Genomic DNA, 22422 nt, shown 5'->3' with positions numbered 1-22422 from the left:
ATAATTCATTTTTATTTATTTTGACGGCAAAATCGATGCTTCTATTATCGCCATTCTGATGACATAATTAATACAAATAATTTCTAATTTAATAGTATTTGTTAATTCTAATTACTTATTTATATTTACACAAAGACAAATAATCTAATATTGTACAAAATGTTTTCATTGCGTATAATTGAATAATTATACATATATAATCAAGTAAAAAATTACTTTATTATTATTTAATAAATTAAAAACTTGTACATATATAAATTTGTTCAAATTTGTTCTTCAATAATCATTTAAATAGTTGAAATAAGTGACAAAGTATATAAGAAGAAAGTATTTTTGACAAATTTATTATGCAAGTCTCTTTTGAAACATTTTGTACATATTTTTAATTATTTGCCGAATCTAAATATATGTTGTTTCATTTAACGTGCACAATTATATTGTGCAATAATATAAGAATTATAAATCTTGCATTTATTTGTTTATAGAAGTTACAATTGTAGATAAAAAATATCATTTTTCGTTAAAGTAAATATAATAAAATTGAGTATATCTCAGCACAATCTATTTTGTGTATGCATGTCCAATTTTATTTATATTAATCATTGCATTGCATAACTATTTTGAAGCGCAGTCATTTGTGTACTCTGCTATTTCTCTAATTTCTGCAGCTTTTACAAAAATATTAAATATTTTGTCAAATAACGAGAACAAAACATTTTATTTTTGAAAGTCTGGCATTTACTGAATTTCTCAAATAGCCAAAATATTGAACTTCTTTCAAGCGTAAGATTTGTTACGTAGATAGATAAATTTATAGAGCCAATCCAAAAACAGATACGATACAATACATAGTTTTGTTTTCCCAACGCACTGTGCAACTGCCATCAGTAGCATTATCCCAGTAACATGAACTTGCAGTATGAAGTCCAGCTCCATTTTTCTGCATGATCGTACAAGTTACTGCAATTATGAAACTTAATATTAAAGAAATGTAAAGATTATTTCAAAACATACATAAAGATCAACGTTAATATAAAGTCTTTACATTGAGGTTAAAATTTAGTCTGACATACCAATATATTTATATGCCTTCTGTAATTTTGTAAGATTGCCCAAGCAAGCCTCTACTACGTTCGAAGTCCATTGATTAACTTTATTATGCTGATAAGTATTGCCACCTATTGACACTTCAATCGCTTCCTTGATAATGTTGCTCACATCGTCTACCACAAATTGCAACTAGAACCATAACCAAAAACGTGAATCATCTTACATAAAACAGTAAAAATATAGTAATTTATTCAGTCATAAAATATTTTAATATTCCAATATTTAATATTTTAGTGAAAACAAATAAATACATCTGGTTTCAGAATCAAATCTTTAATGAGAGAAAATCTACTCCTAAGTTTATCACAATCAATTAGGAATATCTTGTATAATGTTTTAAAATCACTACAAATCAATTAAGAACAAATCACTGATTTACATCATTTTAATCTCTACATCAAGCATTGAAGCTTTCTTATTTAATTCAAAATTAACATTTTTTAATTAATTATAATTATAGAGAAACGTCCATAACTAACCTCTTCTTGCGCATCCTCCATCTCAGGCAAACGCAAGACTGCTTCGGATCAAGAGCAATTTCCGTAATAATTCAAAGTTTATTATTCAATTAAGGATGATTGTTAGGTTTAACGCTATAAGATGGAAAACCGCGAAATCTGGTTTGTCGCAATAATGGAAATTTCGGAAAGTCTATACTCGATTGCTCCAATTTTCCACTCTTATTGACTGCTATTATTTTTCACCTTAACAGCAAGAGTATTGTACTAACAATAAGAGCTGATCGTGACACTCGTTACGTTCGTTTTATTAAAATTATCTTCTATAATATCGCGGTGACATTCGCGCGTCTGTAAATATAGCCAGCCGTAGTCGATAACGGTCGATAATTCTGAACTGTCACATCGCCGGTTATCGTTAACTCCATGGTGGAAGGAATGCTCCTGCGCATACACTTTTAACAGCCAATGAGAACGTGTCGTCATATTGCCACGGCTATTTGAATTAGGCGTTATATATTATAATAAAATTTAATTTTCCTTCTTTTCACTTTGATTTAATTTAACGCTCTTGAGAAGCAATAAAATATATTCCTGAATTCTTTTCGATCATTATTTTTACATGGTTTTCATGTGACAAATCATTATTTTGTTTTTCGAGCTGCTACTTTAAAATTACCGCGATGCACAATTGTTGACATAATTAAATTTTCTCGACTTGTTTATTCAAAATATAATATAATTTTATTCCTCTCAAAACGAAACAAATTTGACACAAATTAGTACAGATAAAATAATTTAGATTATTAATACTTTTCGATTAAATAAGACTATATAATCTTTATGTTGGATTTAGTATTATATCCTTACATGATAAGCAAAATTAATTTTAAATGTAAGAAGTAAAGTGTTCGGTATGAATTTATATTATAAAGAATTAAATATTTCGTTTAGCATAATAGTCTTATTATTAGGTGCTCAGACATTATTTATGTAAGATCGCCGCGATCTGCAGTGCTGCGACAAGATCGTCTGTGCTATCATTCGCATTATGACTGATAACGACACATGAACATAAGAAAGCAGTATGTATATCGCTCTGAGTAGTCTGAGTTTTTATCTTTATTTCAAAATACAATTGCTAATAACAGAGAGAAACCTGAGAGGTGGATATCCTGGCTTTTTTCATGCCAAATCTCATAGGGTAATGTCCACGTTTTTATGGTTCTTTTCCATACTATTACGTGGGTTAGACAAGGACGAACCATCAAAGTTGATTATTTATCTTTGTCTAACCCACTTGATAGTATGGAAGAGAACCACAAAAACATGGATATTATACTCTATGAGATTTGGTAGTACATGAAAAAGGCCAGGATGTCCACTCTCAGGTTTCTCTCAGCTGTTAATAATTAACATATTCAGCAGTCCGCATATTTTGTAATTAACTTATTTTCTCTCGAATCGACAGTACCGATTGTCGAACTGTGACCAACCGTCGATATTCCCCTCGACATATCTTTTTCAATTCGACAACGTTGGCAGACCTTGAAGGTGCCACGACCAGAGACAGTTGGCAGGCCTGAGAACGCCACGACAAATGGCGCGGTCGCTTCGCGAAGCACTGTTTTGAAAAGTAACGGCAACGCTGGTTTAATCACGCACGTTTCACCTTCGCGTTTCAGGATACTCGAATTGCTCGGAATACAAGAGGATGTGAATTTGACACAATGGCAGAGTTCGAGGACACGCTTGCATCGACGGATTTCGACGTGTAAGTAAATCCGCCGAGTCAAACGCTCTGACTCTTCTCCGACTCTTGTCATAAACCCCCTCCGTGAGCTCTTTCACGTGGGGCTTCTTGCATTTGTAAATATAAATAGACATATATTTCTCTCTGTGCCGCTCGTTGAATACATCCCCGGTGCTGTTGCGATATCTTTCCCTTCGAAGAGCAGTCAAAACACAGAGGTTCCATTCGTCACACGCGCGAACATAATAAATGACGTCACTCACGTGTACACGCTGCTCTGTATTTATTTGTTTACGAAACATTTTTATTTTTTTAATCGATATCGTTTTTTTGAGTTTTTAATAATTCCAGTTCTATATCTTTCTATCTCTATTCAAATCCCTTTTTCATCTTATGAAGTAGAATTACGGTAGATCTCTCATATTCGTAATCAATGTCTATTTAACTTGGAAAACGGAATTCTCTTTTTGAAGAAAGTATGAAGCAAATAACTTGAGAACGCAAAATGACATGCGAATGACATTGTTATGTCATATAATCTCACTATATGTACTGCACGATAAATCGTGAATTCTCTCATTGTTTATTCATTTAATAGCGGTTATCTCCCTCCAAGGTTAAGGATCACCTTACATATCACAGCGGTTATCAATCTTTCGTTTATGCACTACGTCGATCTCAAACGTCAAGGCGACTTCGAATTCCCGGTTTTAATCGGATATTAATTCAACCGGCTGAATTGTCTATAGCGAAATTTATCTATGTATTTTTATCATCTTTAATCGAATTTTTTTGTGTTGGATGATAAAATATAAACAGTCATATCCCATTAGTGAAATAACACAGATCGCTTGATAAATTAATCACCGTTTAAGTTAATTAGAATTTAGAAACGTACGATGTTTTTTTACTAGCAATTAGCTACTAATCTTTTAGCAAGCTAAGAAATTAGTAGCTAAAATGATACATAATTCTATAAATTATATTTTCAGCCGCTTATTTTTATATATATATATATATATATATTTAATTAATATATGAAATTAAAAATATATGTAATTTATAGAATTATATTTTTCTTATTGCTAGTTTTTTTAGTTTACAGGAAGAGTAGCATGATAGTTGTTATTACAAAGGCGTCGTCTAAAATAACACATGAAAAAAATTTTCATATTCTGAAGACAAAAAGCTGACGCAAAAATTTTGCACAGTGTTTTATTTTGTCTTTTAACGCAACATTAATTATTATACGTTTGTAATTGTCACAATTGTTTGGCTGAGAAACCCTGTCTTCGATCGATTTGCGCTTTTGTGTTTTTACGACTTTCCATACTCTTCTGCTTTCTGCTTCTGTCATTTACTGTTAATCTTCTGCCCTTCGTATCTTCTCTCTTCTCTCGTCGTTTCTCCCCCTTTTCCCGATGTATATATACGTTGCTCTCTTGTGGAGTCCCTTTTTCCCTTCCGCAGCTTCCGCTCTTTGATCTGACAGTACAACGGCGTTTACATTGGCTACTGCGTGCTGATTTACACGTCCGTCGATAACGAAGAAAATGAGGAGACCAAGGAGATTTGTAATAAGTACAAATCATGTTTCTACATTTACGAATATCCGTCTAATCTGAACGAACAAATTGAAATCGATTATATGAGTTAAGTACACTGAAAAAAAAATTACTAAATTTTATAATCAATATTTCTTTTAATATAGTTTTAATTAAATATTTACTAAATGTAAACATATTTTTATATTTGATACAAGAACATTAATTTGACTATTATTTTTTTTTAATTAAAATATTTATTTTGGTGTAAATAAATGTTTAGTCAGTACTTTAATGAAGAACTATAAAAATTAGAATATATGGGGCTTTAGATACATACACACAATATCTAAAAAATTAATGTCTTACAAATTAAAGATTTAAAATCAAATTTTATATATAGAGAGAAGCTGAATGAAGTAATTACTAGAAGCTAAATTATTTTTGCAAGAAGATGCAAAACAATTTTAGAGATTTATGTCATTGTAAGAATTGTATTTTATATTCAAGTTTTTAATTTTTTTATAATGATTTTGCATTTTTTTCCAAACCTCGTGTTGGAGAAGAGATGCAGCCTCCCTCCTTGTCCCTCTCTCTTATAGCTACACCGTGGTCGACATGGCGCATCCCTCGCATCTCCCCTGTTATCCCCCGCACCTCCATCCCTCTATTTCTACTCTACTCGTGTTGCAGTCTGTCGTCAGTCGTTTTCGGTGCGCCGCGCGATACGCGGTCGACGTTTCGAAACACGATCTCTATAGTGCGTAGAATTCGCGAGCGGATAAACAGATTGATGCAGGACTTCAAGCGTGAATCGCTTTTAGCTGCATTTAGCGGATCATCGAGATAAGATAATAGGGCTTTGTCACATCTCGACGAGAGAAAAGACTCCATCCCTCTGGGAAACCGCGATCCATCGCGTAGATGCTGTAGATTATTGCAAAGATCGTCGCAAGATTACCTCCAACGAGTGACATCGACCGCGAATGTCTCCCTCTGAACTCGACAACTCGCGAGATTCGATCACGACCGTGAGGAATTGTCTGATGCGTCATCTCGCGCGAGAGCTGATTCCATTGATCGGTCCAGCTACGCGGAGGAGCATAGTCCGTTCACGCTAACGCCGCCACCCTCGAGCGGAGTGATCTCGCACTCTTTCCATATTCTCGACGTAGTGAAGGGTAAGAAGGATTGGGAGGGGTGGTATGTCTCGTTTATGGGAGAACGTGAGTGTGATTTCGATAATTAACCGTGGAGAATCATCGTTGTTCACGAGGACCTGATTTTGCCTGAGGAACACTGTCGTGTCCCGCGTCTTTTGTGTTTTTGAAGAGAGGAAAGGACGTTTATAAATTTTTAGAATTCTAAAAGATTTGTCGCATTGAAATATATTGTATTCTTTGCAAAGTCAATCGGTGGTGCGCGTTTTATCTCGTTTTTTTGAGATTTTTTTTCGGGAGCTCCAACGGTACTGCGACTTCCTAGTGCCGCGAATTTAGTAACATTCGTGAATCACGTGTTTTCGCCGTGAGTGTTGCCGAATTGCTGCGGAATGCTTCTCGGTGGCTGCAGATATTCCATTCAGAGTCAGAATGTGCCGTCCACAAGGACTGGCGCCTGGGGTCCTTATAATTCTTTCCGAAAGTGAGTGGTAAATGTATTTAATTCGATTGATCATTGATTTATTCTTTTGATTGTTAAAAACAATAAATTTTTGTATTATTTACTGTTTAACTTTACTAATGTCTCCATAAAAAAAAAGTGTAATTTATTTTCTTAATATATTATTAAAAATTCTTTTTTTCTTTGCTATTCGACTTTGTATTATGAAGTCTTTTTTCTATAAAAAATTTTTTATGGAACTTTTTAATTGCATTGACTAAACAATATAATCGTATACACTCTAAAAAATATGAGTGTAGATTTAACACCATGTGGTGTCTATATAATTCTCACTGTGTTGATGTTAGTAGCATCAACATGATGTGGACTTATCATGGATTTTAAATCCACATTATATATAATGATGTTAATATTAACATCAACATGAAGAATTATATACACACATGGTGTTAAATCAACAACTATATTGTTTAGAATTAAATAAATTTAAATAGATCAGCAAGGTTACATTTGCAATAATTCCTTCTATATGTGTCTCTATTGTATCTTTATTCGATAATTCGAATAGGTAAACAAAATTATTGGAAAATTAAAAATAAAGGAAAAACCTGAATATTTTTTATAAATTTATATTTGTATTTTGTTTTTCTAACGTCAAAAATTAAATTATATTTTCCGAAACACTGTTTATCTTTAAAAAAAATTGAAAATATGGTTTCGCTATCGAAAATAATGGATGTTACTTTCACTGTACTGAGTACATTATCGGTGTAAAAGGGTTAATGCAGGTTAATGACGAGATCTAGTTTGCTTGCTCTTTGTCTTCTTTATCGCGTATCATTTAATGTGCATGCTTTTAATTAGCATCCATTATAATATACTTGCATAGCTGATAGAAGTTAATAAATTCGATAATGTACTATAAAATGCATCATAGAATCTAATGATTTGTATCGAACATAGAAAATGTATTTTTTTTTACATTAAACTGACTAATCTTTTATAACATAGTAATATAATTATTACTGTGGTTATTCTATTAATTATTATTTACCAAGTAAGAAGTCATCGTATCTCTTTACTCCATATTCGGAATGCAATAATTTCTGCCGTGTAAGCAGGAGTTTGTTAGTTGCTATTGTATCGCGTATATATACATATGTATGAGACAAGACATAACGCATTAATTTACATATTAATTATAGCCTCTTTCAGTACGTACTACTTGAATATCTTGTAATAACTCCGAAAGAGTCTTATTTTCGACAGCCAGGAGTCAAATAATATGATAAATAAAAATGTAAAATTATTACAATATCGGCAGGGGAATAGCTTATTCGTGCTGATATACAGTCGCGACATCATATCGTAAATAAAGTCCTACTGACAAGATCCAGCTAACTATTTAACTGCTCGGTCAATTCATTTAACGAACTGTTAATTGAGGAAACTTTGCACTGCTGACACCTACGTGATAGTTACATGTATGGTAACCAAGTAAAAGTCTGAATTATTTCACATATGTTATTCACATCATTTGTTTATTGAATGAATATTCTAATATCAGCAAAAATATTTATCGATAAAATAACCTTGCAAAAATGTAGGTAAGACTGAATAAGCGATAACAAGTCTGCGTATTTTTCTTATATCATTTTATTCTTTATTTATAATTATTTTAATTACATTGTAGAAATTATTTAATTATTAATTATGGTAACGTTAATATTAATAATTATAAAAGTGATGATAATGCTAGATTAACTTAATATCTTTAAATATTTTCATTTTTTTTTCATTTTTTTCATTTTTCCATAAATTACGCTGTTAGAGATTTTTATAATTTAAATAGCTGAAATAAAAAAAATTAATGTAAATTATTTAATAAGATATAGTCCATAGATTTATAATGCATCTTTGATAGTATACTATTAGTATAAAAAATTAAAGCGCGTGCACATGTGGCTGCGGTCCATGTGGCTGCTACCCGTTTTACACTTTGTATCGATTATCTGTTACATCCTCCATGTTGTCAGATGATGGTAACTGATGGATGCATCCTTTCATCAGACTGCTTCTTCATTTCGTGTACTTACAAACGATGCTTTGTCTAGATCATATTTGTTAAAAGAACGTTACGAATCGCTACATATTTTTTTACAAGACTCATTTTAATTTATCACATGTAATTTCCAACATTTAATTTTTATCTTCATTACGAACATCAAATTTATCAGAATTTATGTTCTAAAACGATATAGAAGACATGCCGAATTTTAAATTTAAACTGCGTAGAGTAAAATTAAATTGAAATGTATCTCTAAATATTAAATATAAAATATTTTCTTTTCGTAATGATGACTCTAATTAAAATAAGTGTACATAGTAATGATAACTTTTTATATGTATTTTACGACAATTATATAGCAAAAAAATTGAAGAAAAAATAATTATTAAATTTCGATATAGATTATTTCAATCTCTTTGTCATAGCTAAAGTTGAATCACCTCACAACATGTCATATAAAAGGATCATACTATATCACGTAACATAATTACAGTGAACGAATTCACGTTTAAAACAGTATTATCGCATCATGCGCATCTTTCACTCGTCTGGGGCCCTTTAACGTCATCCGACACGCGTGTCCCCGGTAAAGCTGCTAGATTCCGAGAAGTCCGTATCCGGAGTGGTTAAACCTAGTGTAAGGGTAGTGCTTAATATAACGATATCGGATGCATACAGGGGTAAAGTCGAAAAGTCGACAGTGCACGTGTCTTCTACATCTACTGCTCAGGCATGTTGACGAAAATTCAATTTCCAAATCAGAACATTGTCTGAGCTAATAATTTAATAGGATTGTGATTTAGATATTTTCACCCTCTTGATATACGTAATTGTAATATTTAATAGAACATTAATGATAATTCACATTATAGATAAATAAATAATTCTTAAAAAATTAACGTATTAAAAGAGTCAGAATTCATCTAAAACTAATTTCAACGAAGTTATTATTTACAATTTTGAGGAAAATAATCATGTTATAATAATAAAAAAATCAAAAAAAGTTCTTTTTTATCCGGGCCTAGCACTCGCATATTAGTGTTTTGCCTTCTATAAAATGAGAAATAAAATTTTCTTCCGATTTGTTTATAGATACAAAAGTAGCTTGATTATTATGTCATTCAAAAATCATCATATTTTCATTATATTTGCTTTATTATCTTTCGTTAGTTTATCTATCCTATTTTTATTGCAGTGCTTTTATTACAGCAAATTTTTAGCGTAAGATAAATAAAAGTAGATAAAAATAGATACAAGTTTATGATATTTACATAAAAATTAGAAATGTGCAAAATGTGAAAAATTCACTTTATTTTGTTATATTTTATCACTTTAAGTATTTTAATATTTTGTCATATTTTATTATTTAATTTTCTTCAACAATTAGGTTGGTTATTAAAATAATAAAATGATATTTAGACGGACTTTAAAATATACTTGACGATATAATATTATATGACAAGATAATACTTGTCCACACACAAAATAGTCTCTGCGAATATTTTCAAGGAAAATTAGATCTGTTCGCGTTGCTTGAAATCCCCACAAATTTGTAATTAAATGAGATAGATATATATTTACGCGTTAAAAAGAGAGAGTGCGAAGACACTGAGTGCAAAAGTGCAAGCAACGCGAATAGATCTTATATCAGTAAGAGTACGAACAACACTGGACATGTGTACCATTTGTATACTGTATAACATTTGAATTCTCTCTTACGTAACGATAATATGAAATTGTAGTATTTCTTATGTCTACCATATGGCTTCTAATTATAACCGAAGATTATTTACATGAATACAACTCTGCACATGTGTTTTGTCTTGTCATCTGCGCAAGTCAACTCTTATCAGTTAAATTATAATCTGGACACAAATATCTTGCCTCATATTAATTAATATTATATAAATTTGTAAATAATTTACAATGTAATTTGTGTACAGTAATGTGTAGAGAATAATAAGTAGATCTAATTAAATTGATCAATCTAATTAACATTTATATGTACTAATTATGTATGTAACAGCTGTGGTTCAGTTTGACTTCGAAGTGTATGTCTCACTCTCTTCGAGGAAAATATACAATTTCCATGATACCTATTATAGATCTTCTCGCGTCGTGATCTTTAATGTACCTCGCGAGCACACACATTTTGTCCTACACGTTATAATTCGCAAATGTTTCCCATGGTCATTTTTAACCTACCAGATTCGATAGATGAGCTTCATAAAAAAAAATCTATTCCTGAATACTATTTTTTTTATTTTATTGTTAAATTAATCAAATGATTTTAAGACAGAGTGAATTTTACAGGAAATGAAAACCTGAAAAATCTTATTTCATATTGTATACTTAATACTAAATAAATATAGGTTGCGAGATATCAAATGATTTGAGAAGTCAAACCTGAAGTTTTCTTTATATGGCAAATCGAGTTTATGCGTTATCTTCTGATTGAGATGTTTATATTAATTAAACACTGGAAGAAGAATCTTAATTGCATTAATTAAAATTTCACTAGAAATTTATTCTGTGAATGAAATGAAAGAAGAATGCGACAAAGAAAGAATGATAAAAAGATGCGCATACATTTTGCAAGCTTTTTCAAATTAAATTCTACACATGTTTGACTTATGTATCTATTGTATAATCTTGAGACTTACATCTCAAGATCAGCTCTTTTATAAATAAAATATTTGATATAAATAACCATATTAGAGCTTTTTAAAAATTCCGCACGTAAAGACAACGTGAGTCATCTATCGATCCTGAGTCACTGTCGACTTCTGCTTGTATTCCACACCTATATTATCATGTTTCACTTACTATCTGGATTTATTTCTTTCTATTTACGTAATCTTATGTAGTTGTGTACTTTAGATTTGTACATATACAAATACATTATTTTATAAATTTTTATTTTCACGTTGTAATTCTATATATATATTTATATATAATATCTTAAAATATGTCATACTTTAAGATATTATTTGTTTCTATTTTTTATTATAGTCTACGTTAGTCAGTTTTCTATAATAAGATTTGTGTATTTATTTAAATTGTCAATTTTGAGTCACGTTATTTAACTGTTATCCTTTTTTACCATTTTTACCGATTTTAGTACATCTCGGATATGCTTCTTGGAGATCGTGCGTTGACTTGTTGATATGATTCGCTTTGCAAAATGACGTAGAAGATGACGTGCAAGGCGCAGATTAATTACTCATTTTGAGCCGCGCAGCGTTTCGGAAGACTAAAGAGAGAAAGAGAGAGAGAAATAGAATTTACGCGAAATCTAAATAAAACCTTACTGGAAATCCTGTGGTTCACTGCCGTTCGTTCTTGTCGTCTGAGAGATCTGCGAGACGGCTCGGCTGCAGCGGATTAATAAACTCTCTTATAGCGAACACTTTACACCACCTTAAACTATACCAGTAACGACTTCTAAGTAGAGCTATGGTCCGAATGGAATAAATTCAGCATGAACGATTAATTTCGCACAACAGGCTTTGTTCTATAGCCATTACCAAAATTACTTGTTAGGTTTCACTGTTACATAATGAAAATTTCGATTAAAATATTCTTCTGTTATAATTAGCTTTTCCCTCATAAATCTTCAACAATCCTTTTCTCTCTCTCTAATTGATTTTATTATAATAAAAATAATATACATTTATTTATTATTATGGAAAACATATTATAACTTACAGAAAAATATCATGTAGGATTAATTAAATATTGATAATATGAATTATTAATTACTAATTTTTAAAAATACAACAGATTATAACAAAAAATATACAGGTTCCTTTACTACAGCCTTACAATTAATATAAATAAACGTAATACGTCGCAAACGCGATGTTTCGAAAAATTGCAGAACTATTAATAACTAATGTACTATTAATAATATTGGCAGGCAAGTCTCATTCGCACTCTTCGTGTTCCTGTAAATCATTGTCCACTCGCTTACGTGTCGAGGCTGCTGACTTTGTTATGTCAGTTTTTTGGTTTTAAACGCGTCCCATCGGAGCCTTGAAAATAGAACACTCGCTGCTCACTTTGATCTTTTTCAAACGTTTTATCTAATTCGGTTCCTATTTTCTACCAGGAACATTCTCATATCAATTTTGGTCTTATTTCGATAATAGCTACTCATGCAATAATGTTCTTTATAATCTCTTTCAATAACGCTAAAATTATTTGTTATACGGAATCAGTTTTTTTATTCATATGTGTGTATTTTAATCGTATTTTGATTGAAATCACTTGATATGTATTTAAAAAATTGATCTAAAGAAATATATATATATATATTCATATTTTAATTTTTTTATTATATTCTATCACTTTTTCTTATATTGTATAATATTATGATCAAAATTATAAAATGTTTTATGTTGACAGTTTTGAATAATATTATAATTATTTTTTAAATTTTATTTTACTTTGTCGCAGCTCCAATATGCCGTTGCAGGAGATCACAATGAATCAAACCTTGCCATTGACGAACGGTGAGTAACATTTTCATATCTTATCGAACTTAATAGTGACAATATAATAATCGTAATTTTTATCAGTACAATAATATTATGCCAGTTTTTAAATTAGCATTATAAAGTAGTTAATTACAAACTATTAGTAATATTTGAGATAAAAATAAAAATTAAATCCGAAAATAGGAGAAACAATTAAGATTTTAAGAGAGAGGTGAAATTATGAGAGAGAGAGAGAAAGAGAGAGAGACAAGATTAGATATTAAATATTTTAATTTTTCTCGTATGTTATCTGTATGTCGTGCTTCTTCGATGATGCATGCAATTAATATTTCTTTCGCCAGGAAGAGCGTTCCTAAGAATAGCCGGATATAATTTTACGCTCTATAAAGGCGAAGGCGAGGCGGAAGATCATAGCGATCGTACATCGAACGATTACACTTGTATTTATTATTTACGGCCTCGTAGCGGCGATTACTTATATCATATATCGGCAGAGATATCTCGGCGGATCGGTTCACCACTTAAATGAGTCGTCATCGATATTGCAAAGTACGACGGGGACTCGATTATGTGGCTTTTTCCCTTGCACACCCACCTTTATTGGTCATTTCCCTTAAGTAATTGAATCCCCCTCCGGTTCTATTCCAATTACAGCTACAGACGTAACGTGTATGTGATGCTGTTAGCCACACTTTCAATTATATTGCTCCTAGTTGGAACTATTATTTATCTCATTCGTGAAATATAAGAATGAATCTATTTTAACAGACATTTATTTGTACAGGAATATTACACATTTCCATATTTAATAGCGAAATTTAATGTTTATTATTTTTTATAAATTTTTTGAAATAAAATAATTAAACATCAGTATTAAAAAAAGATTGACTTTTTATTAATACATAAGATTATTATTTGTTTCTTGGACTGTTGAAATTTAATTGGAACTCTTAAAAATTAAAATCTTGTCAAATAATTTTCCAATCAATCTTCGCCAAAAACATTAAGTAAAGCTGGAATGACCTATAGAGAATTAATGTAAATTATAGAATTTTATCAGAAACAGTAAAATTAGGAAAAATTAATTTCTAATTTATAAACAAATATATCCCGTATGTTTCTTTATTTTCGCCTAACAATTGAATTTCATAGATCTGATGCTCAAATTTTCAATTGGCGCTATTTGCTTGTCCAACACAAACAGGAACTATTTTTAACACAAGAGCCATAAGCGGTTCTCAGCGCAAGTATATTTTTCGTGATCAAATATGTGAATAGGCCTTCTAAATTTCAAATAATTTTAGCTCGATATCTTTTTTTGCAAACAAATTCTCGAATAATTTCATGAGTATAGATACACACTTTTCCAGTTATAATCGAGATAACGTACACGTTTTCCCATCCGCTCTCGAACGGTGAACATTTATATTCGTCTGTTCAGAGGCCGCGTGAAAATGCATAGAGGTTGCCGCTAATTTGTGTGCCACGGTACACAGTTCATTACTCTTATTCGCATAATTTGCATTTTCCGCCATTAGCCGTCGGTTGTTCGACATTGTTCTACAGAAATTCCGTTGCGAATCAAGGAGGATATTTACGCATCCCATAGGGCTGATTGAATCTCATTTGGGTTAGCGAACTTACGGACCCGAGCCCAGTATACCGTGAATACTCACATACACATTTACATATTTTTACACAGAAGGAACGATTTTACTGATGTGAAATTTTGCTGGATATACAGAACTGAAAATAATTTTGTTGGAAACACAAAACTAGTTGCGCTACAATGAAATTTTTTGTAGCATTGCTCATAATTTTTTAACTACTTTCGAAATTATTTTCGAATTTGTATCCAACAAAATTTTAAATCTTTCGGTAAATTGTTCCTTCCGGACACATAATACATACTTTTATAAGAGATAGAAATAAACATCTGAAGGGAAGTGAAAGTATGATGTAATCTAAAAATAATTAAAAGAATAAGAACAGGAAAAATGTTCAATCGAGAACAGAAACAAGATATCAGTTTTTTATTTACATTGATCAGAAAGTTTCTAGCGGAAGTTAGCTAAACTTCATTTTTTATTTATATTTCGTAATTAAAAAGAAAGATACGTTAGAGCACATAACACTGTAGCCGCCTAATTGTATCTCACGCGTGGTGTGAGGCCAATGAACTTTCTTGTTCGCGATTTTACTCGAGCGAACGGATAAAACTGACGTCTACGAGTAAGATAGTAACAGTGCATCTTGCACAATGTATCTGCCAATTTTTTACGTTTCCATGATCTTGTTCGCGAATTTATTCAGGACTGTCACTTTTGGAAGTTCTGCTTCGTAAAAGATGGCCTAGAAAGGTCGATGTACGGAAAGCTTGGAACACTGCATATAAATTATATACGAAAGATTAATTTTTGAAGTTACAAGTATCGTGTGCAAACAGAATTAAATTTAGCAATACCAAATGAATATTTCGATATCTTATATGGATGAATATAAAAAATAATTTAATGATTCAATTTTTAATTTTTTTATTAATATATTTATAAATAGTATATAATCGGGAACTACGTAGTTATTAAATAAATCATTAAATTCAATGAACTCTTGATAATTTTTATTAATGATATAATCAGAAATTTGACGATATTAATATATCAGTATGGATACATTTCTCAAGGTTTTTATCTTCAATGTTTGAGATTTAAAGGGTCCGAACGTGCCGTGACCAGAACCTGCTCGACCCAAATTTTATGATTTATTCGACGTCATCATGACAATCTAGCAATGCTTCAGTTATATCAATTGAAGCACATCCGCACTTCGATTCTGTTCTCGAGGGGATCTAAAATGGTAAAATGGTCAAGGTCATCAGCAAGGGTACTTGCACATCGACGAAATAATGCGTACGACGCAATTAACATTAACATTTTCGAATTCCGTCGAAACGATTGTTTATATCGTTTGAAAAATGTCTGCCACGATCTCGCGTTACAGGAAGCGAGCATTTATTTTCGGGGGTCTAGAAGCGCCTTCGTAAACGACCGGGTAGGGGAACCATTCGAACGACACGAAATGGCCAGACGTAACGTGTATTTATTTCTGTAACACAGGAGAAAAATATAATTCTTTGTTTGTTTCCAGTTCCTTAAGTTTAATTTGTAAAAAAAACATTTTATTTTTAATTATTTATAATTAGAAAAATTGTTTCTTATATTTATATAAGTCTTACTATTGTCGCAGATTCCAAAGTTTCATATTTCTTGTTATATTCTTGTTACATTCTGCATTATTATTCTGTGTGCACAAATATAAATTCTTTCAAATATAAATTTTGATGATGTATCAATTTGGAAAACTGAAAACATTAGCATTAAGAACATTTCTAGGGGTTGTCAGATTTCGTTAAATGATGTCGACGGCTGGACTAAATAGGTTTGACGGTTCTCAACTTCATCTTTTAAAGCTACATTAAATTAAATAAATAACGTATTTAAAAAATCGAAACGTTAAATATTTATATTTGTAGAAAATAATTTGAAATGTTAAATTGAACCTTTTTTTTCAGTAACTATTTCTTAATTATATTCTAAAAGATGTTGTTACTTTGAATTATATGTAATATCTTATATTTTACATATTAAATTTTTCAACATAGGATATATTTGGCAATGTAAACGTTTGATTCTAACAAGATTTGTATTTTTAGTGCATTATGAAATTATATGTTAAATTCATTTCTTGAGACAAAATCAATTTCATATTCTGCAATTCCGTCCTGTCAATAGTAGTCTGTTAGGTGTAACGAATGTCGTCGAGCCACAAACACGTGGATTTGCGCCCTACTAGTAGCCAGGGCTCTCGAAATAACGGCGATATCGTTTGTTTCTAATCCAGATCTATTGTAGGAATTATTGGCCCGCTTCTTGTTACCCGAAGATGAGCGAGCCAGAGATTCAGTTTCAATTTTGCGCCTCCGTTAGAGACAAGTACCGGTCGTTCAAAGAGCTTAATAAGAAGCTATTTTACGGATAATAGTAACGTGGGATGATTCATATATACAGGCAATCATTGTAATGCGCCAGATGTTAATGTATTAATAGATATACTCTGGCATAAGAGCCTTAAATGATATGTCGATAAAAATTAATATTTTTGTAAAATTTCATAATCGATTCTATATAATTATATATATATATATATATACATATACATGTACATGTACATGTAATTTATCTATAAAATTAATAAAACGTATTTTGTTAATTGTGTTTGATTTAAAACGTTTATTAATTTATTTAACTTGTATTGGTTATTCTGTCAGGGTTTTGTACCACAATTAATTATTATAGTAATATATTGTAGATACATTATTGCTAGACTAATAGTCTAGATCTAGAATGCTAAGAATAATAAAAGCGACAAGATACAGCGCATTCGCTTACAGAAATATTCTCGTCGAAGCGAAAGCAGGAGCAGCGACGGAGGTCTTTAGTCGGTGGTAAGATTTTAATTGCCCATCGGGAACTGACCAGATCGGAGATCTGGAGAGAACGGCGAGTGGAAGCTGACCTGCCAAAATAAAGATAGTTTAAACCGTTCTGGCCTAAATGTGTCATCTATAAATACGCGAGCTCGCTCTCTTGCTTCGCGCCGTCTACTCTCTGACGCGAATCGATATCGCAGTTGCATTTTTGCCGAAAATCGCCAGAGCATGCGTTGTAAAAACGACACGGTCGACCGGTTAAGCAGTAAATAGATTTGTTTTAGTGGGCGCACAAAGCTTTCGTGTTTCTTCTGCTCTTTCGAGATTCCCGAAGCTTTTTCCGTCAGCTATTAAGACACGTGATGGCCTCCCCGCCGATGACAGCTGAAAAACGAATTTATGTTTAACGACGGTATTAACTTTTGTGTCCACGACAAAGTCTTCATACTCGTAAAATGACTCGTAGAACAGCCATGTCTGGAAAAGTTATTCTCCTTTGTTTTATTTAACGTAAAAGTACAAATATATTTCGCGCGTGCACATTTTTGTATATAATTTTTATTTCAAAGGGTGCAAAATTGATTTTTGTAGTACAGTGAATTTGATATGAATTGGACTTTAACGGAAAGACGTAACTAGAATTAGGGTACTACATGTAGTTAATCGACCTCGACAGTCGTTATTCCACGTGACAGCACGATATTTTGGATACGAAGAGTATGGAGAACATCGTTAAGTTAATTAGGCAAGATGAATCATTCGTGTTCCACCGAGAAGTAACCACGTTTCTACGTACCTTCGTTATTTCGGTATAGACTTGTTACAAACTTACTATTATGATATGAATCACGTACATGATGCTTGCAGACATTTTAAACTGCTTTACACGATTTATTGCATTTCCTTCGAGACTGACATTTTTTTCTCAACTCTTTTCTTTTAATTAATTCCGGTCAGGTAGCACAAAATCTTTTATCACTGCGATATAAAATATAGCTATAATAAAGATACAAAAGTCTCGTACATAAAATAATTAAAAGCACTCTCTTTTAAATCTTTTAAAAAAACATTTTCTTTTGTCTTTATTTATTTATATTTTACTGCATAGATCTTTCAGTATAAATTTAATAAAAATTCATAAAAAAATATTGAATTTATGAAAATTATCTCCTATAAAATGTCAAAACTGCTTGCTGCCCTTCATGCGAGTTAAAGGGCGAGATATTTCATTCAGGCTTTTTAGGTGCGATCAATCGGTAAATGCACGTGGACGTCTGACCTTCGACAAATATATCTATACGACATTAGACACGCGCATTTAGAACATAATTTTAACCACAAGTTATATAGCCTTGTGTCTTCAGCGCTGCGCTTGTTGTTCTGTCGCAGTTAGTGTTTGTACAGCCGTCGTATAAGTCTTCTTTGTGGCGCGGTGTCTTCCTTGGTCCCTTTCCTGATTTTGCACGTACGTTTCAAAATGTAACGACTTCAAAAACGCGCTCTTCGTGGAATGGGATGCGGTAGGTCGCTGTTAAGAGCTTTTCTTCTCTCAAGAAACCGCGAAGACGAGCCAGTAAAGATTGTAGTCTTTGGTATGTTGAATTTTGAAAATTTACCTTTTTTATATTATTGCTGATTAAAGTTGAATCGATGTAGAACGTAATAAAAATAAAAAATAATCTCTATTTTCTGATCATGAGCACTGTTAACGATACGTTAATAAATTGAAGTAATTCAATGTTACAAGCATTATAACAGCGAATTAAATTGTTTGCGACTATTTGCTCTCTGCGTTTGTTAGCAATTGCTAGCAAGTGATAAATGAGAATAGATCTAAAGGTTGCATGAGTATTATACTCTTTGAACGTATGAATGTAAGAGAACGAGGAGAGAAAAGAGAAAAGAAACGACGGTTAACTCATTCAAAGCTAAAATTGCGAGCACAACTATCTGGATCATAGACAAATTTTTATTTTTAGTTATTGAAATAATTTTTTTTAAATGGAATAAAAAATTCAAACTTATTTTTTTTAGAAAATTATTAAATTTATATTAAAGATAATTTCAACAAATAATTAAAAAGTAAATAAATACGAAGGATATATAATAGCAATGCTCATTGTTATAAAAAATCATATATAAATGTAATAATTGAATTTTCTTTAAAAGTGAAATGGAAAAATACATTAGTTAATATATTGTATCAGATTTTCTTGGAATGTTTACGCTTTGACTTGAGAGTGTTAAAAAGAATCGTTTTGGCGCTCGATGATGCGCTAAAATAATTTAATTTCATAAGGTATTTGGTGACGGCGCCGCTCGATCTTCTAAAGTAAATTTGGCATCGGTTAGATTTGCCTAGACGGACTATAAAAATAGATTGATTGATTCGAAAGATACTTTCTGAAAATTATTCTAAAAATAGTATGTATCAAGAATATTCTAAAAATGTGTATAATATGGTTTATCTAAACACACATAAATTATTAGAATATTTCTTTTACTGTATATCTTATTAAGTAGTATTTAAAGCTAAAAACAGAAAGTAAGTGGCGCGCTTCTTTGTATTTAAATAATTTACGAAACGAAATTATATTTGCGCACAAAAATACAAATAAAAATTATAATTAGAATTTTATGAAACAAGAATATTATGAAAATTCACACATGGATAACGTCTTAAAAGTACATATATTTTTTTTGAATAATTTCTTGGACAAGCATTTAATAAATATATGTAAGAGTAATTATTTAAAGTATATAGAATTTTATAGTTAAAAAATGCTGTTATTGTAGTCTTTTTAGGGAATAATTTTATTTCTTATAAAAGAATGTAAGCATTGAAAGTAACTGAATGAGATGTTTTTTTTATTTGTATCGTTTTTTTTTTTATTTGTGACATCGAGTGAGGAAAATCGAGTATTTCGAGATGATTAATTTCGGATTCAATGCGGCACATGTGGCATATTGCGATTGTTCAAAATTCATACGGATTCCATCAACACGTGTCGGAAATAATGCGACGAAAGTTGGAAATGTGACTACTCGAATGACAAATAGAAAATTGAGCTTGAGGGTGCATCTGCGATTACTGGTATCGGTTTTACATGTGATATCGTCGTATTGCTCTCGTTTAAGGTATCGCTTACAGAAACGTTGCGAGAACGCATTATTGATACAATTTAATATGAAGAAAGTGTATATATTCGAGGAATAAATAGAACAACAGATGTTAGCAGTAATTGTTTGAGCTTTATTGCATAAATAATTTCAGATTTGATCATTTGTATCTATATTGTTTATAAACATGTCATATTGTCAAAACGTACATGTTAGAAAAATACGAGATTATTTATTTAGATTTGTACATATGATATTTGAGACACGAATGTATGTATATATGTATGTGTATGTATATATATGTATATGTGTATATATATATGTATATGTATATATATGTATATAATATATATTTTTAAAATTAATCTTTATAATTAAAGATAATACATAAATTAAGACGTTATGAATTATAATATCCCAATAATAATGCAAGTATTATTTTACATTACTTTTCATTTATCTGTGTTTCATTTATTAATGTTTATGAAGAATTATAATGATAAATATTATATTTTTAATGTAGAATTAATAGTATTTATTATATTTACAAATAATTAATATAACGTACATACATTAACTTTATACATGCCTTTAAATTATTTTATTTTTACATAAGTTATATAAATAATCATTTAAAAAATGAAAAGTATTAAATTAACATTATTTAAAAAATTAAAATATATTATAATTAAATATGTATGGATGAACAGAAGTTATTACTTATATCAGAAAAATATTTAATGATTTACTATTAAAATTTATACTAATGTGTGTTTGTTGTATGTATGTATGTATTTTAACGAAATTTAGTTTATTTGCAAGACTAAAATATCTGTTTCAGGTGGAAGACCATATGGTGAAAATTCTTCCAGAGACAAAGACAAAACATCGATGGCACGATCAGGAGATGGTGGAGGAAGCAGCGGAAGTGGCGGTCATGGAGTAGGTTACGGTAGAACAATGAAAGAGTATGAGGATGAATTAAGCAGTTTGAAGAAGGAAAACTTCCAGCTTAAGTTGCGAATTTATCTCTTGGAAGAAGGGAACCCTTCAAGAAATGGCACCACTTTTTCTGACGAAGATGTTATTAAAACGAATGTAGAACTAAAGGTTAATATTCAATACACTTAACAAATAAAAATATAGATTATTTCTATATGTTGATATAATCGGAAAGACATATTTTTCCAAAAATTAATAGAGTATTTTTTAGAATAGAATGTTTTCATATAACCTTTCATACTTTTGTTTTTGTAAAAAAGTTTGAAATGGTTGGAACATACGTATATTTGAGTAGGTTTCACGGCTCTCGCCATGAACTATTTTTGTTTATATTTGTTTTCCTGAAATTGTCAATATCATAACCTGTTTTATAATTCTACTAATTTTTTATCAGTGTAAATTCTTCACTTTACACCCGAATTTTCAAAGAAAGTTATGATAAATATAATTATGTATTATATAAAATCTATAAATTTATATTAATTATTATATAATACTCTTACCATAAATTATTAATTACTAATAATGAAATGTATTTAGGATGAATTGGAGAAATTGAGGAAAGAATTGGTAGAAAAACAAGTCCTTCTTAATCAGGCAGCCAGAGCTTTTAAACTATATGAAGAACAGAAAGCAGCGACTTCTCGTACTCAAGATCAATATCAGCAGTCGCTTGAAAAAGAGCGAGAAAAAGTAACCACGCTTGAGAGAGGTAAGAAAATTTATTTTGCAATATGTATAAATTTCATGTTTTCT

The 22422-nt window shown here is 30.7% G+C and overlaps 2 protein-coding genes across 6 annotated transcripts in view; one reads left to right on the top strand and one right to left on the bottom strand.

The window, feature by feature from the left end:
• Positions 1-579: 579 nt before the first annotated feature.
• On the bottom strand, positions 580-1943 carry Dlc90F (dynein light chain 90F). The gene is made up of 3 exons (XM_018542075.1): positions 1590-1943; positions 1074-1239; positions 580-960 (listed from the first exon to the last, which is right to left on the bottom strand). The coding sequence occupies exons 1-3, from the start codon at positions 1608-1610 to the stop codon at positions 812-814; spliced, it is 336 nt and encodes a 111-aa protein (XP_018397577.1). The 5' UTR covers positions 1611-1943; the 3' UTR covers positions 580-811.
• A 1351-nt stretch (positions 1944-3294) lies between these two features.
• The window catches only part of cnn (phosphodiesterase 4D interacting protein centrosomin), a 31715-nt gene continuing 12587 nt past the window's right edge, over positions 3295-22422 (top strand). For 2 of the 5 annotated variants that reach the window (XM_018542098.1, XM_018542094.1), the window contains exons 1-4: positions 6408-6509; positions 13015-13070; positions 21506-21774; positions 22207-22378. In XM_018542098.1, coding sequence (XP_018397600.1) covers positions 6418-6509; positions 13015-13070; positions 21506-21774; positions 22207-22378 — 589 coding nt within the window. In that variant the 5' untranslated portion in view covers positions 6408-6417. Of the gene's footprint in view, positions 3343-6407; positions 6510-13014; positions 13071-19021; positions 19137-20640; positions 20683-21505; positions 21775-22206; positions 22379-22422 lie in introns of those variants that run through there. The other 3 variants (XM_018542095.1, XM_018542096.1, XM_018542097.1) reach the window with 3 other exon arrangements.

This window comes from Cyphomyrmex costatus, unplaced genomic scaffold (genome assembly GCF_001594065.2).
Source record: "Cyphomyrmex costatus isolate MS0001 unplaced genomic scaffold, Ccosl1.0 scaffold302, whole genome shotgun sequence".
Classification (NCBI taxonomy): domain Eukaryota; kingdom Metazoa; phylum Arthropoda; class Insecta; order Hymenoptera; family Formicidae; genus Cyphomyrmex; species Cyphomyrmex costatus.
Note: the sequence above shows the minus strand (reverse complement) of the source record. Positions and strands in the feature narration are given on the sequence as shown.

Coding starts and splice junctions, on each gene's coding strand:
- Dlc90F (XM_018542075.1), bottom strand. CDS start 1,610: ATGGAGGATGCGCAAGAAGAG. Junction 1,240..1,589: donor TGGAGGATGCGCAAGAAGAG/GTTAGTTATGGA, acceptor TTATGGTTCTAG/TTGCAATTTGTGGTAGACGA. Junction 961..1,073: donor GAAGGCATATAAATATATTG/GTATGTCAGACT, acceptor TCATAATTGCAG/TAACTTGTACGATCATGCAG.